This window comes from Acanthopagrus latus, chromosome 7 (assembly GCF_904848185.1).
Source record: "Acanthopagrus latus isolate v.2019 chromosome 7, fAcaLat1.1, whole genome shotgun sequence".
Lineage (NCBI taxonomy): Eukaryota > Metazoa > Chordata > Actinopteri > Spariformes > Sparidae > Acanthopagrus > Acanthopagrus latus.
The window spans coordinates 14,057,672-14,072,168 of record NC_051045.1 but is presented as its reverse complement, the minus strand read 5'-3'; the positions used below and the strand labels follow the sequence as shown (position 1 = coordinate 14,072,168).

Here is a 14,497-nt window from a genome sequence, read left to right as displayed (position 1 = left end):
GTTTGTTCTGCTTCCTCCTTACACAAAACAAAATCCATCAACCCACTGACCTTATCAAGTCTCCTCTTTTCATCTCTCACCCCTTTTTCCTTCCCTCCAAACTGTGCCTTCCTGCCAGTTTCCCTCCCTTCCTCCGCTCCCTAAATTACAGTTATTACGGTGTCAGTCCACCCTCCATGTAAATGCAGCTTCAGAGGAGTCTAAGACACTTTAGTTCTGTTTCTAACGCCTTCGGGGGACCAATTACAAGGCCACAACCATAGTCCCAAGACAGCCAGAGGCCTTTAAAGACTGGGGCTGGTCCACCATGAGCTCCCCATCCCCCCTTTCCACAACCAGCTGGTTGAAACCTCCAAAAAGCTTTTAAAAGGTTTTATTTGCCAGCAGCTCTGTTCTGGTGGCTATAGTTTTAGACAGCCCAGAGATGAATGGAATAGAGAACTTTGAACTGTTTGTGACGTAATCTAATATGATAGAAAAATAATTCTGTTTTCTGTATCATCTCTTCACATCTCCATCTTCCTTCTTCCTGTCCAAGTCGACTGACACTCAACATCAAGATGCAGCTAATTGTGTCACAGTAAATTGTATTAAATGCATTCAATTATACACATTAAATTTACTTAAAATGCCATTTTAATTTCACACTAATAACACTTTAAGCAGGGTACCAGTATTACTCTCATTATTCTCACTTGCCTGGCCTGAATTTACTGATTAAAATCACATTTAAAAAAAAAAGAGATGGTGATTTCTCTGACAATAAGCATTTCATGGTTTTCGTATTGTTTGTTTGAACCTTATATGAATAAGAAAAAACTACCTAAACATTATTTTTTTATAAATGATGTTAAGTATTCACTGCTACATGCCCTTAGCTGAGCCTATGAGCATGCAATAATGCTCATGATGACAATACTAAGCTTTATGATGTTGAACATTTTAGTTTAGCATGTCAGTATACTGACTGACAGACTGACATCACCACACCAAAAGCCATGAGCATTACTGAAAACATTAGGTTCGTACCATTGACTGTGTAAAATACGGACAAAGCTTCCAGGTCTGAAAAGTGAAGCTAGTTCCTTATGCCTGCTTTCTTAATGACTCCACTGGTTTCAAAAATAAACCCAATTGTATATAAGCTCATGATAATGTGACCCTAATTCTCACTTGAACAGTTTCTTAATGAGTTTACAGTTAAACCAAATAATGGTCCAATTGACAATGTAAACTACATGATAAAACAGGATATGCTTTAGGGTGTTCTCAGTCAGATCCAATCAGGACAGAGTCATAGCAATATGTATCCTCCGTCCCCAGCTCCTTTCTCTCATCCAGATATAGTTGCTTCTGGCTCCAAAAAAACAAGATGAAGACTGTCACAATGATAAACTCAAGGCATTTAAGCGGTAGTCAAAGAGCCTATGGATGTTTGTACATCCACAGCAGAGTCACAGTATAGGAATTAAAGCCCTATAGACTTTTCTTTTGTACATTTTATTAATTTCTAAATCTAAAAAAGTGACAAAGAGAGTAATATTTGGCCGTAAATCCTTTGACTTCAAGATCTCTGTCCTGCTCTACTGTCCCTGAAATTGGGTACTGTGTTTAAAAAGGGATATAATTCACCCAATATGAATGGGAAGCCCCTTAAAACTGCAGCTCAGCTCATTCTAAATCCAATGTGAAGGATTACTGCCAAACAATGAAAAACAAAGAACGGTCCTGATACTTTCTGACAACGCTGCTCATATTCTTTCTGATGTGCTGTGAGTTACGAGAGATTTTGGTCATTAAAGTTTAAAACAGAATAACTCTTGGCTGCACATTTTAAAGCCAAGCAGTTGACCCCCTCCTGTCTGACTGACACCACATCAAAAGAGTGATTCACTAAGCCACTGATAAAATCATATCTCTGAAGCACATCCCCATCCCTCTACTCAGACTGACCACGACGCTGCATGACTAAAGCTGCTGGTACAGAGCAAACTGTTACTCAGAAGGACGGGCAGGGGGTCATAGTGGGACTGTTTCATTTTTAGGTCAATGAAACGGAAAGGAGGAGCTTCGAGAGAGGGATGGAGATAAATTGTGAGAGGAGGAAGGGTTCAAACTCCACAACAGCTCCTGAATGAAGCTGAAATCAATGTGCATATAATAATACATCCTGGCAGCGAGTAGAGAAGTGCCCCATTTCATCCCATTACTGACCCCGTCATCTTCCTTCATCTTAACATCCTGAGCCCATCTCTCTTTTCCATCTCTTAATAGCACTGTAGTCAGCAGAACCCCAGGCTGAGACACACACACAAAATAAACCACCTGACTTCAGAAATGGCATACATTTAGACAGAGAATGGCTGTCCCTTAGTCTTCACTGAGTCTATTCAGGTTCCACAATAAGATCCAAAGGTTGGCTGCTGGCATGTCCTGTCTGACGCCATTTATGACTCTGTCACAGTAAATGCATCTGGATGCCAGAAAGAAGGCATCAGTACCTGCTAACAGAGCCATTGGCCTCGCTGCACCCTGATGCTCAGTGGGCAGACAAAACTAGAGTACGTTTTTTCCAGGAATTCAGACAAAGAAAATGAAAAGCAATGTGTATTCCTTCTAAAAAAAATTAGGAAAATCTGTTTGATTGCATATCAGAGCGTGCATGTGTGTGTGTATGTGTGTGTCTTACCTGTCGTTAGGTCATCGCAGCAGACTTCTATGGATCCAGACGAGCAGTCACTCAGTTCATCCAGTGAAAAATCACTCTCCTGCACTCGCACTCTGTAAACACATCATGAAAACAACTGTCACATGTCGGTTACTGTACATGCAAATCACGTCAGTGTGGCTGACTGCAATCAAACACACAAGCTGCTATGTCAGACAGCAGAAGAAAGACACAAGATTCCCCAGTGTGGTGCATTGATTTCCATAAATGCAAATCAAAGAAACTGAAAATCACTAATAATGTACAAAGCACTGGGAATAATCTCATAATCATTCATGTACGAAGAAGCTGAAGAATTTATATTTTCATCCTGTTTTTTTAATTTATTCTATATCTTATGCAGTATTGTTAATTGTGCAAACAGTGATTCTGCTTTAACAGATTCATTATTCACAAATTCATTCAACTAAAACACATCGGACACACCACCTACACTGCATTTTTTTTTACTTACACAATTAGATTAACTTTTTTGTTTTGTTTTTATCAAACATCGTGAGAGACTGCGTGTGTGTGTATGAGAGAGAAGAATACAGTGAGTCGGCCCAGAGGCTGTCAAGAGGACACTCTAACAATCAGCTCTGCTCCAGAAAACACAAAGTATATGTGTGTATGTATCCCTGCACAACCTACTATTGGATATGCTGAAAAAGATACAGAGGAATTAGACCCAAATGGCTACAATAGGCCTCGAGGGATGGTCTTTATCATCCAGAGTGGAAAATCAAAGTGCGTGTGTGTGCATGCATGTGTGCGTGCGTGTCAGTTGAACTGGGGATCATGAAGTCCTGTGAGAGGGAGACTGATTGCATGATGATGACAGCAGGATGATTTTACGTTTTACAATGAATGTCAATAATAGGGGGCTTGTGATGGAAGTTGTGATCACTTGTGTGTGTGTTACCTGTAGCTGAAGGGAGCCACAGTAGCCATGTTGACTCTGGATGAGTGTGTCTCTATTGACGCAGCCTCCTTGTAGCTTTGATCCAGCGTATTGACTGCAGCCTTTGATATCACTGGCACGGAGAATGAGATTGGTGGCAACGGCAGGATACCAGGAGAGGACGCCGGACTGCTGTCCTCAGGGGTTTCCATCTCCTCGTCTGATTGGCTGGTGGAGTCACAGTGACCTCTGATGGCATGCCTGTAGCTCATCAGAGCAGAAGAGGGGTGGAGGTTACTGTTGTTCGACATGGCAGACTGGGTAGGGTGGCTTTCTTCCTCTCGTTGAGGCATGACCTCCCTCGTTGCCTCAGCGACAGTGTTGGAGTTGTCTCCTCTTCTGAACTGAAGTGATGGACGCAGGTTGCTGGCTCCCCATGCCTGGTTCTTATTTGTTAAAGTGTTTCTGTTGTGATTGCCATCATGTGGAAACTGTGAGGTGACAGTAGGCAGGGTGGGTCTTCCCAGATCCAGTGTGTCTTTAGAGTGTGGAGGCGGTACCCTGCGCTGGGTTAACGGGCTGCTGTATGCAGAGCGTGACACCTGGGGAGCAGGTAGGGCTCCTGTTCGCTTAAAGAGCTGACTTTTCAAGCCGGGATCTTTTGTCGAGTCCCTGGAGGGAGGCCCGGGGATGCTGGAACTCCGTGGACAAAGTGAAGGCGAGTGCGTGGGTGTGTTTGTGGGAGTGTGTTTAGGGGTCTGTGTTGAGGGCCTGGGCAGGTCACCAGCCCGGCGGCGGGTGTCTACTTTGGGGGAGGACGGCAACAGGCTGTGTGGGAGGGGAATTCCTGATGAGGAAGGACCCCGAGGGACCGATTTCACATTGACTCCCCCACTCATTATGACCTATATGGAGAAACACAGTGAGAGAGACACCTATAATGAGTTAAAAAGTTGATTTCCACTTTCAAACTAAATCCAGAGCAATAGAAATAGAAAGTCCCAAATGCACCCACCACACTAAAAAGTTATCCATTTAAGGGTTAATAACCTTGTTAGAATCTGATCAAAAGTTTTATTGAATCAGGTACATTTGAATTTGCTGTTCTCAACACAGTGCAAGTTAAACATCCGTGGCATTTGAAAAACAGCCCATATGACAAACTGAGTCATGGTAAACCACGAGTTGATGCTTATTTTCAGCGAGGCAGCAACAAGCTTGTACGCAATCAAATTTGCCTGGTGGGAGTTCAAAACACAAAAACAGCTTCTCACACACAGCCACACGCACACAGGAGCGTCTACCAGAGGCTTTAAGAGCGTTATGTTCTCAAATAACAAGATTTTCTCCAGATAATGAATTCCAATACACACTTGCACAGACTCCCACAGACACATCGTTGCCTACACACACGGCTCTCGTACGGACAGAGCAATGGTATCGTCCTCACCTGATTCGATTTGATTCCAGATACTTGCAGTTACTGCTGCCTTCTCAGAAACACACAGCTCGACCCAAGAGCTCCAAAACCAAGCTTGATATTTTTTGCCCTCCTGTTTTATGCAGTGAAAATGTTCACGTAATGTCATATAATTTAACAACCTCATACTGCTCCGCTGAAGGGAAAGACGATGAGAGGCTGTGAGGTTGGAGGAAAAGCAGGGAAGGAGTAAGGGAGGGGTAAAACGGAGGAATCAGCACATATAGAGTGAGAGGGATCACAGTATCTAAGGAACTGATCTGCTTTGGATCTCACATGACAGTTTTTGTGAAAATCCAAATGAATCCTTTAAACATGTATATGTTATCTGTAATATCTCAACATAGCTTTTATAATAAACGGACACATCAAAACTTGGTTACGGTAAGGAAAACGTCATAGTTTATCTTGAATTATCTGTTCTGGTCGCCACAGAAACAGCTGCAGATGGTTCGACTTGATGCACAGACTTGAACTGCAGTCACACATTTGGTAGCCTTGTGGTTTAAGTACTAATGCAAACTCCATCACCTCTACCTCTGGATGTGAAAATCAGCTAATAAGAATATAATAAGAATGTGAAATGTTGCTGCCCAGGTGTACAGAAGTAGATCAACAGCTGCACTGCTCTCCCCATTCAACACAAATATAGACATGCACATATCAGCATGCACATATTGTACATTTTCTGTCAAACTTTCTACTTCACTTGCAACACTTTTGCTTTGAACACACAACAGTTTGAATAGATTTCATCACTGTAATTATACACATTCTCACAACGATGAGCCAGACTTGCTCCTTTTTAAATAGGAGAAATTGTTGCTGCCAGAAGACTTTTTGGGAAGCTGTCTTTAGCAAAGCAGAGATGTGTCAAATTAAGCCGTCAAAGTCACAAGGTTTAAGTGTCGGATTATTTGACAGCATATCTAATCGCAGTATTGCACACAGTGTCATGTGGATCACACAAACACACACACATTTCCCCCGTGGTCTGAGCAAAGGTCTGTCATTTTCAGAATCCCTGCAGGGCTTAAGCTCAAAAACTCGTGCACATACCCCAAAATCCCATTTCTTTTCTAATAAAGAAGAGGTTAGCTTCTCTGTAGGAGACCTTCCTCTCACCAACTTAAAATAAAGGACATTCTGAAACAGAACATTTTGCCATAGTTAACTCAATGATAATGAAGACTTGCACAGCAGCAGTGATTCAGCAGTAGGTAAACAGAGACAGATGTTATCATCCATCCTGCTTTCCCCTCATTTCTCTCCCCAAATTCCTTCTCCTCCTCCTCTTCTTCCTCCTCCCCATCTCTGTCGCTTTTTTGCTCACTCTTTCTCATGGGAGGCTGACTCACTAATAAGCATCAGAATTTCTATCTGTCTGACACAATTCCTGCTAGGATTTCCAGGAGCACAGGTGCAGTCTGGCTCTGTGTCTATCTGTATGGAAATTGGCTATTCCCCAGGGGATACACTGGGGTCATACTGGTACTACTTCAGCCCACGTAAGGACATACCGAGGCTCAGCTGGTGGTGGGGATGTCTGTGTGTGTATATGCACAGAGCGTTATGAGAGGAAAAAGAAAAAAAGGACAGAATAAGTCATGATTGAAACCAACAGCTGAGTGAAAAAACTGGCAAATCAATTTCAGGTCTGATTCCCTCACACAAAAGGCAATGCTTGTAAAATATGTAAGGTATGTTATCTGTGTCATGTGTTCAGACTGCATACAGACAAGATCATTCTGTAGCATTCTGTTACATAAGTGCATTTACAATCGTTTAACTGTTTGTTGAAGCTTTCCCTGGAGGTTTAACTGCTTGTGACTTTTCTGCGTAAAGCAATGAGTTTGAATATAGAAAGTGTGGTGTTCAAAAGTACTACACGTGAATCTACAGAGAGAAAAAACAGATTTTTGTTCTGGTGTAGGCTGGATTTTAGCCTGGTCAGAAGACAAGAATGCAAGGGAAAACAGGTTGGTACTGTAGTTTGTGTTGCAGCTCACAATTATATTGATTTATCTCTCAGTTAGGTTTTTGATCAGGTTACTAATTGGGTAGTCACATGGTCCAAAATAAGCTCCCACCAAACACCAACATCGCTATGTTTTTTATTTGTACTGACTGTGATCCTCACCGTCGCACTGTACTTATCGTTACGTCAGTGGATCAAATCAAAGCAGCTTGTTACTATTTTGGCACTTTCTACACAATGTCCATGTTTTCACCCAAACAAACATCAGTGTTGCATGTTATTAGAGATGTGGTGATTCCAGGTGCTAAGCAACCAAAAAGAAAACATGAAGACAAAGAGCAAAGGTCATGGAGAGGTGGTCTCCGAACAATGCAGGAACCCTAGAGATCTTGGCTGAAAGATGAATCTCAAAACCACAGTACAAACTGCAGTGTAGTGTACAGTATTGTCAAAAAGACATCTAATCTAAAAAAAATAAATCACATTTTCCCTTAGCACAAGATGGTGTCTTTAAATTGATCGTTTTGACTAACCCATAGTCCACAACCATTAGATATACAATTTTACAGGGGTAAATAACAGAGAAAAGCAACATTTTTACAACACCGGCATTTTTGCTTGATAAATGCGTTAAACATCTAATAAAATATCAAAACTTTTGACAACTAATCATTGATTAATTGTTTTTTTCCAGACATGAGACGCGTGTTTCTGTGATATTTGTTAATATGGACAACATATATAAATGTAAATTTATACATGTCGGTAGCAATAAAAACAAGCTGCAGTTTTGGAGAACATCAAGATGACAATATGGTAATAGATAATTAATTTCTCTTTGTTTTTGTTTCAGATGAATGGAACGATCATTGCGTTTGCATTTTTCCTCTCAGCTATCTGAAAGGATGGTACTGACACCTGCTGGGATTTGTGTGCAACAGCACCAGCAACAACAGCAGTGGCTCTTCTTTTTCCTTCAGTTATCTTGTAGTCTTGTTGGCGTGTCGTATCTTCACATAATCAGGAGGTGAACTACATGAGGCAGTTTAAAACTGTTTTCACCACAATAATGAAAGACAGCAGCCTAAGTCTGTACTTTTCCGTACGAACGAAGCTGTAGCTGGGATCAGATGTTTCTAACTTCATAATCATATTACACCATTTTGGCTCCACTGTCCCATGACACAGACAGCCTGAGCCGAGTTACTGAACCGCTGATTAAAGAAGCACGTATACTGTCTCTCTCTTTCTCTCTCTCTCTCACTCACACACACACACACACACACACACACACACACACACACACACACACACACACACACACACACACACACAGACACAGACAGACAAACCCTCACCCATGTGATGAAAAACCTCTGACTCATCCCAAAATCAATAAATGAGGTGGTAACACAGGCCTCTCTCTCTGTGATCTGAAGGACATTAGCAGTGCTTGTGTGTTTGTGTGTCACCCAGTCTGAAAAGTCATAATAAATAAATGTAGTAACATCTATAATGACACCAACCAAAGCAACAGTGATAATGTTCATCAATCATCTTAGTGTCACTCAGCAAAGCAGAAACACTTAAATATGCTGCTAGGATTCCTGGAAAGTCACAGTCTTCTGAGAAGAAGTTTTCTAAAAATAACTCATGAAGCTCATAAATATCTTATCATAAAATCAAACACGCCACATCTGCTGTCTCACGAGTGTCTCACCTGTCAGTGGGGTGTTGGGTCCTTCAGTGTGCCGTTATGTGGAGCAGCCAGAGCCGGCGGTAGGGTGGTCACACTTCTCTGACGTCCCGGGAACAATGGGCTGTTTTTTCCTGGATCACTGTTGCATCCTCACTACTGCCCTCCCATTGGTCCGCAGCGCCTCACCATTCACCGAGACAGGAAGCTGTGACAAACAGTCCCAATAGTTTCAGCCAATCAGGGGGCCCGGCAGCAAGGTGACTCATTTTCAAAGTGACTTTCTTTGAAGAAATCAGTGTTCTCATCTATTGGCAGAAAAAAAACGTCATCTTACATGCACGCACACACACACAAAAGTGTCTTTGTGAACAATGAACTGACGACTGTTTATGTTCTCATGAGTCAGTCGCCCAAATGGAAATCTACTTGGCCTACATGACCCGTCATGACACATATTCTGTCATCCAGCAAACTGACGTAGATGACTGCCACATTTCAGTCATCTAAGAACACTGTATCTCCAGATTGTCAACTCATTACTATAACTGTGTTTTGGTGTTCAGTTGTTCACAGTATGTTTTTGATGTCATACAAGGGGTTACACAAGCGTTTCAGTCACTGACAAGAACCACTTCAAAGTGTCCATCCATCCATCCATCCATCCATCCATACCTAAACTAAAGACATAAAAAAAGATAAAAAAGTTGGCTGATATTATCGCCTGATATTGGCCCATCATTAATATATCTGTGTACATGCTGTCTGATAAGCACCAATATGAAATCTCTCTCTTCATTTGAGATTATACTGTAGCAAATATATATTAATTATTTGACAGATTACAGACCAAGTTATGAGGAGCTTGCTGCCACCTATTCTATTAAAATATGAGTATACTACACTTATTAAGTCAGTGAAAGCAATTTGGCTTCTTATTAGGTTCACTTATCAGCTGTAATTTATGATGATTCTTGTATTTAACTGTTCATATAAATTGGCCATATTCTTCATATATTTATTGTGCATCACTAATAATTCATAATTTTTACATTCCTGGCACAGTGTAGTAAACCATGTTGGTGCACTGATGTCATTCTGGACAATAAGGTTTATTGTCAAAGAGTAACATTTCCTGCCTTCATTATATATCTTTGTCACAAATGTTTGATAAAGACATCTGAGGGATCGTTGCAAAAAATGTATGCATGGCAGCCGAGATAATGGAATTTTTCACTTCCCAGTATCGACATCGGCATCCCAAAAGTTGAGTATCGGTCGAGCTCCAGTTTTCAATGCAGCATGGCTCGACCACATGGAGAAGTCATTGGCTGAGGAGTCTCGCAAGATCTTTCTACAGAGAGTTTGAATCACTCGCAACCTTGGAAAAAGATGCATGTCTACCACACACACTCCCCTCATTATACTGTAGAAGCCAGGACAGACAAACACAAGCACCCACACGAACTAACAGGACGGAGCGTAATCAGACTAGCGACCACATAAACATCACCATGTGTGCACATTTCCTCCCATTTGCTGCTACAACTCCTTTCCACTTCATCCAACCCTCTTGACTGATCTTTCTTAGACTGACACTATAGTATGTATGCTATGCATGCTGCTCTGAGTCATACAGCCCCTATCATGCTGACTCAGGCTGATCGCATCATGTCACCCCTGGTTTCTGTGCACCCCCGCCTCTGTCATCCCCTCCGCTTCTCTTTTCATCCCACTTAAGCTCTGCCTTTCTGTCTGTTAACCTCTTTCTTCCACTCTGCCGCCGTCCCCCCGTTACGCTACTGATTGTGAGATCACTGTGAACGTCATGAGTGTTTAAATTCCCTAAACTAGAATTTGCACAAATAAGAGAACACAGGTTCACACCAGCAAACAAGAAAAGATCCACGACAACACTTTGCATATAAACAGAAAAATAAAGTGTTACCTATTAAAAATGAACACAAGGCTACACTCACCCTCTGCAAGCATCAGGATACAAAGCAGCGAGTGAGTTTGTCTCCGATCTGTATGCTGCTCAGTCACTGCCTTTGCTTCGGTCTACTTTTGGCTGACGGGCCTGAGAGCTGCGAGCATGTGTATTTGTGTGTGTGTGTGTGTGTCTTGTCACTCCACTCTTCTATCACGTCATGCCGCTCTGCTGCTGCCGCAGTACGCCTGCAGCCGTATCCCCGCCCCTCTCTTTATTTTTTCCTCCCCTCATCACAATCTGACTCTCTCTCTCTGCCTCTTGGTAATGGACCTGTTGGCTTTGCTCCCTCCCTCTCTGAGGTGAAACACAAACCCAGCAGAAGCCGAAAAAGGCTGTGCCATTAGCTGGATGAGTGTGGTTTGTGTGTCTGTCTGTAAGTGTGTGTATGGGGGGGGAAATACTCACACTTGGCCTCGTCTGTATAGTGTGAGTAACACATGGTAATTAAGCAGATGTAGCCACAAATGTGAAAAGCCTAAACCCCTCATCCGGCTTTTAGAGTCTAATTGGCAGTCAAGGAAAGCAGGATGAAAGAAAAAAAAAGACAGGGTATGCTTAAGATAGATCTACTGAAGACAAATAAACACACACACACCACGCACATACATCTGTGTCTGTTCTCAGTGCGCATGTCTGCATGAACGATCCTCCTGAAGGAGGAAGAGCCCATCCATCACTCGTCTAATTTGTCCCGCATCTCTAACGAGTTGAGTGAAAAAAGAGAAATCAGAGACATACAAAAGGGAAGAGGCTGGACACAGGAGGGAGTGAAGGAGGAATCGACAGCGAAGCCTCTATTGATGTCTTTTCCCAGCGGACAAATAGAGAGTAACGATGCACATCCCAGACCTGACCTTGAACTCAGCTTCTCCTGTCTGACTATCCATCCTCATAAACCAAAGACTGTAAAAATCTCATCACATGCAGCCAGTCTGCTTGAAACATCAGATCCAGTTTAAAAACAGAGGACAATGTTGTTTCAACTTGAGACACACTGCTGAAATCCGTAATGTGAGGGTGTCTGACAGACGGAGGTGTGTGACTGCGATTTCATCATTCACAGCAGCCTCATTAAAGCTCCAGAGTATTTTGGTATTTGCTGTTATGACTACCGAGCTTATAAAAGTTTATCAAGTCAATGGGTTTGTTTCTCTGTGCCCCAGTCTCTTACTCTCTCGCCATTTCTCCATCTATTCCCTCTTCTCATATTTCTGCTGTGCTGGCTTACAGTTTGAAACACTGACATAAGGGACAGTGCTGAATATTTAATGAAGATTGTGATACACAACAGAAATAAGCTCCATAAATGCTTCCTTTTCGCATTAAACATTCGACAGTTTTAATGATAGATATTTCAGACTTGTGTTCCTCTCGTGTGCTCAGTCAGTCATTAGAGATAATGGTCAGTATGGGTCTTTACAGTCTTGATTTTGCAGCCCAAAAGCTCTCTGGCTGATCACATATTGATCAGGCATTGACCGGCTGCACTAACATGCAACTTGGTCTGCAAGTCTCCGCTAAAGAGGCACATAAATAATGGAATATATGTCCCCACACACTGCAGTATGCAAATACAGTAAATACATCAACCATGACAAATTAATAAATGCTATTAGGACACAGCACATGGCCAACCAAGCACAGCACCTCCCCCACACATACAGACCACATGCACACTGTACACATAACCCCCCTCCCTCTTTTCCCCACATACATGGACACACAGTACAGTATGCCCTTTTCTCCTATAGACAACAATCACTTAATAGCTCACCTCCAGATACTGACATTAATGTCAAGGCCGCCCTCCTGTTTGTCCAGCTCCCATGTGTGAAACTCATGCACAGCATACACTCCAAAGTCAGCAACAAGCACAAAATACACTCACATGATCTGTTGCTTTGTCTCAGTGGCTCATGAAACGGGAAGTGACTTGTAACAGAGGGATTATGGGTAGGAGCGTGCAAGCGTCTGGGACAAGCGTGTGTGTGTGTGTTTGTGCGTGTGCATGTGTGTGTTATGAGGCGGGGGGGGGGGTTAATGTCAAAGCTAATCTTCTGATGTCCCCCAGGGCACGTCCTCCCCCCTATGAGACAGACGCTGTAATGACAATAGGACACTTGTGTTACTGTCACCCCTGAGGGACATCTGGAGGGATGGAGGGGGGCAAACATGCTGACAGAAACATGGAGCCTCAGATGTGTAATTTCACTGAGATAAATAAAATCAAGTAATCAAAATAAGAAAAATCACATTGATCAAGAACAAATCTGCTCTAGCAATGTGCTCTAGCATCCTCATCCTCAAGTGTAAAGAGTCTAAACTGATTTAACATTTGAATGGTTGCATATAGAAGGGCCAGAAAAGAAGCTAATGGAACTGAGAAGAACAAGTCCTGCTAGGGTTGATATTTAGTATCCATACTATCCATACCGGGTACTATCCATACTGTAGGTCATGCGTAATATCCTAAAAAGTTAGGAGGAGTTAGGTTAAGGAGAATTACAAAAACCAAAAGAACACAGGCAGGAACACGGGAATACAAGGGACACAGGACTGATATGGGGAGACAGAACAGACAAACCGATAAAGAGTGAGGGAACAACACAAACGTAAATACAGACTAAACTTATTAGTGGATGAGGTGCATGTGGAGAAACACTGGGAACAGGGCAGTGCTAATGAGGCTGATACGAGACAGGAAATCAGGCTGGAGAAAGAAAACGGAATATTAGAGACACATGATCGGGAAGCTGAATGTGACAAGAAGACACAAGAGGATATAACTACAAAATAAAACAGGAAACAACTAAACCAAAAACTGAAACCATGACAGTATACAGTATATTGTAAAGAATCAAAAGCAGCAAAGCCAGTCTTGGCCTTTAATTTGGACTTTAATTGATTGATGAAACTCACTGTGCATCCACAATCAAACCACACATTTTTCCCACTCAAGTGTGTTTCATTGCATTTGGAGAAAAATGTATTGTCTTGGAAATCATTTATGTCCCTTCATTCCTGCTCATTCTTTCATAGAAGACTGGAGCATATACAGGTCAAAGCTAGTTGAGAGACACCCTGGACTAGTACCTAGTCAAACTGATGTGTTTCTACCAAAGTACTCCCAGAACTGTAGACAATACAACCCATGCACAACCTGTGGTTAATGTACCTGAACACAAGATTTGTTTTGTGTTGGAAGCATTTTGTTATTGGCTTTATAATATTGAGTTTAAACACTGGATCCAGTCCCAGTCGTGACCTGTTAGTATATGTAACCAGAATCTGTTGACTGTTTCCTTTAAAATATGCCCATTAAACACGCAACGGCCTTAGGCTGAAACAGACTCCTCTACTCTAACCTATAGATTATCTTCCTGTACGGACAAGTTAAACCAGCTGGGGCTACTGTGAGTTCAAAAACTCATCCACACCCACCAACAGCACTGACAGCAAACACAGGAAACAGAGGGGACACTGCTTATAGATCTTCACAGGTAAGCACAGCTGCAAACTCCCTCTGACCATTACTTGTTCTTTCTTTTTTCTTATCCTGCATGAATCTTTTTTCTCTGACTCATTTTAGCATATATAAGATGTAAATGTTGGGTGAAAGGCACACTGTAATTTTTGTATCATTTATTTGTTTTACAATATTCAAAATATCTAATCTAATTTAAATTACTACACAGCAAGAAGCTTAATGGTCAATCCCTTATTTTCCATCAGCCCCAGC

At 42.1% G+C, this 14,497-nt stretch overlaps 1 protein-coding gene across 14 annotated transcripts in view; it reads right to left on the bottom strand.

Annotated features, from left to right (window-relative positions):
- The window catches only part of LOC119022427 (neuron navigator 1-like), a 95,678-nt gene extending 84,803 nt beyond the window's left edge, over positions 1 to 10,875 (bottom strand). For 12 of the 14 annotated variants that reach the window (XM_037103285.1, XM_037103288.1, XM_037103293.1 and 9 more), the window contains exons 1-4: positions 10,745 to 10,875; positions 8,790 to 9,073; positions 3,633 to 4,516; positions 2,690 to 2,781 (exon numbers count right to left, since the gene is read on the bottom strand). In XM_037103285.1, coding sequence (XP_036959180.1) covers positions 2,690 to 2,781; positions 3,633 to 4,510 — 970 coding nt within the window. In that variant the 5' untranslated portion in view covers positions 4,511 to 4,516; positions 8,790 to 9,073; positions 10,745 to 10,875. Of the gene's footprint in view, positions 1 to 2,689; positions 2,782 to 3,632; positions 4,517 to 5,061; positions 5,181 to 8,789; positions 9,074 to 10,744 lie in introns of those variants that run through there. The other 2 variants (XM_037103286.1, XM_037103287.1) reach the window with 2 other exon arrangements.
- Between the last annotated feature and the right edge of the window lie 3,622 nt (positions 10,876 to 14,497).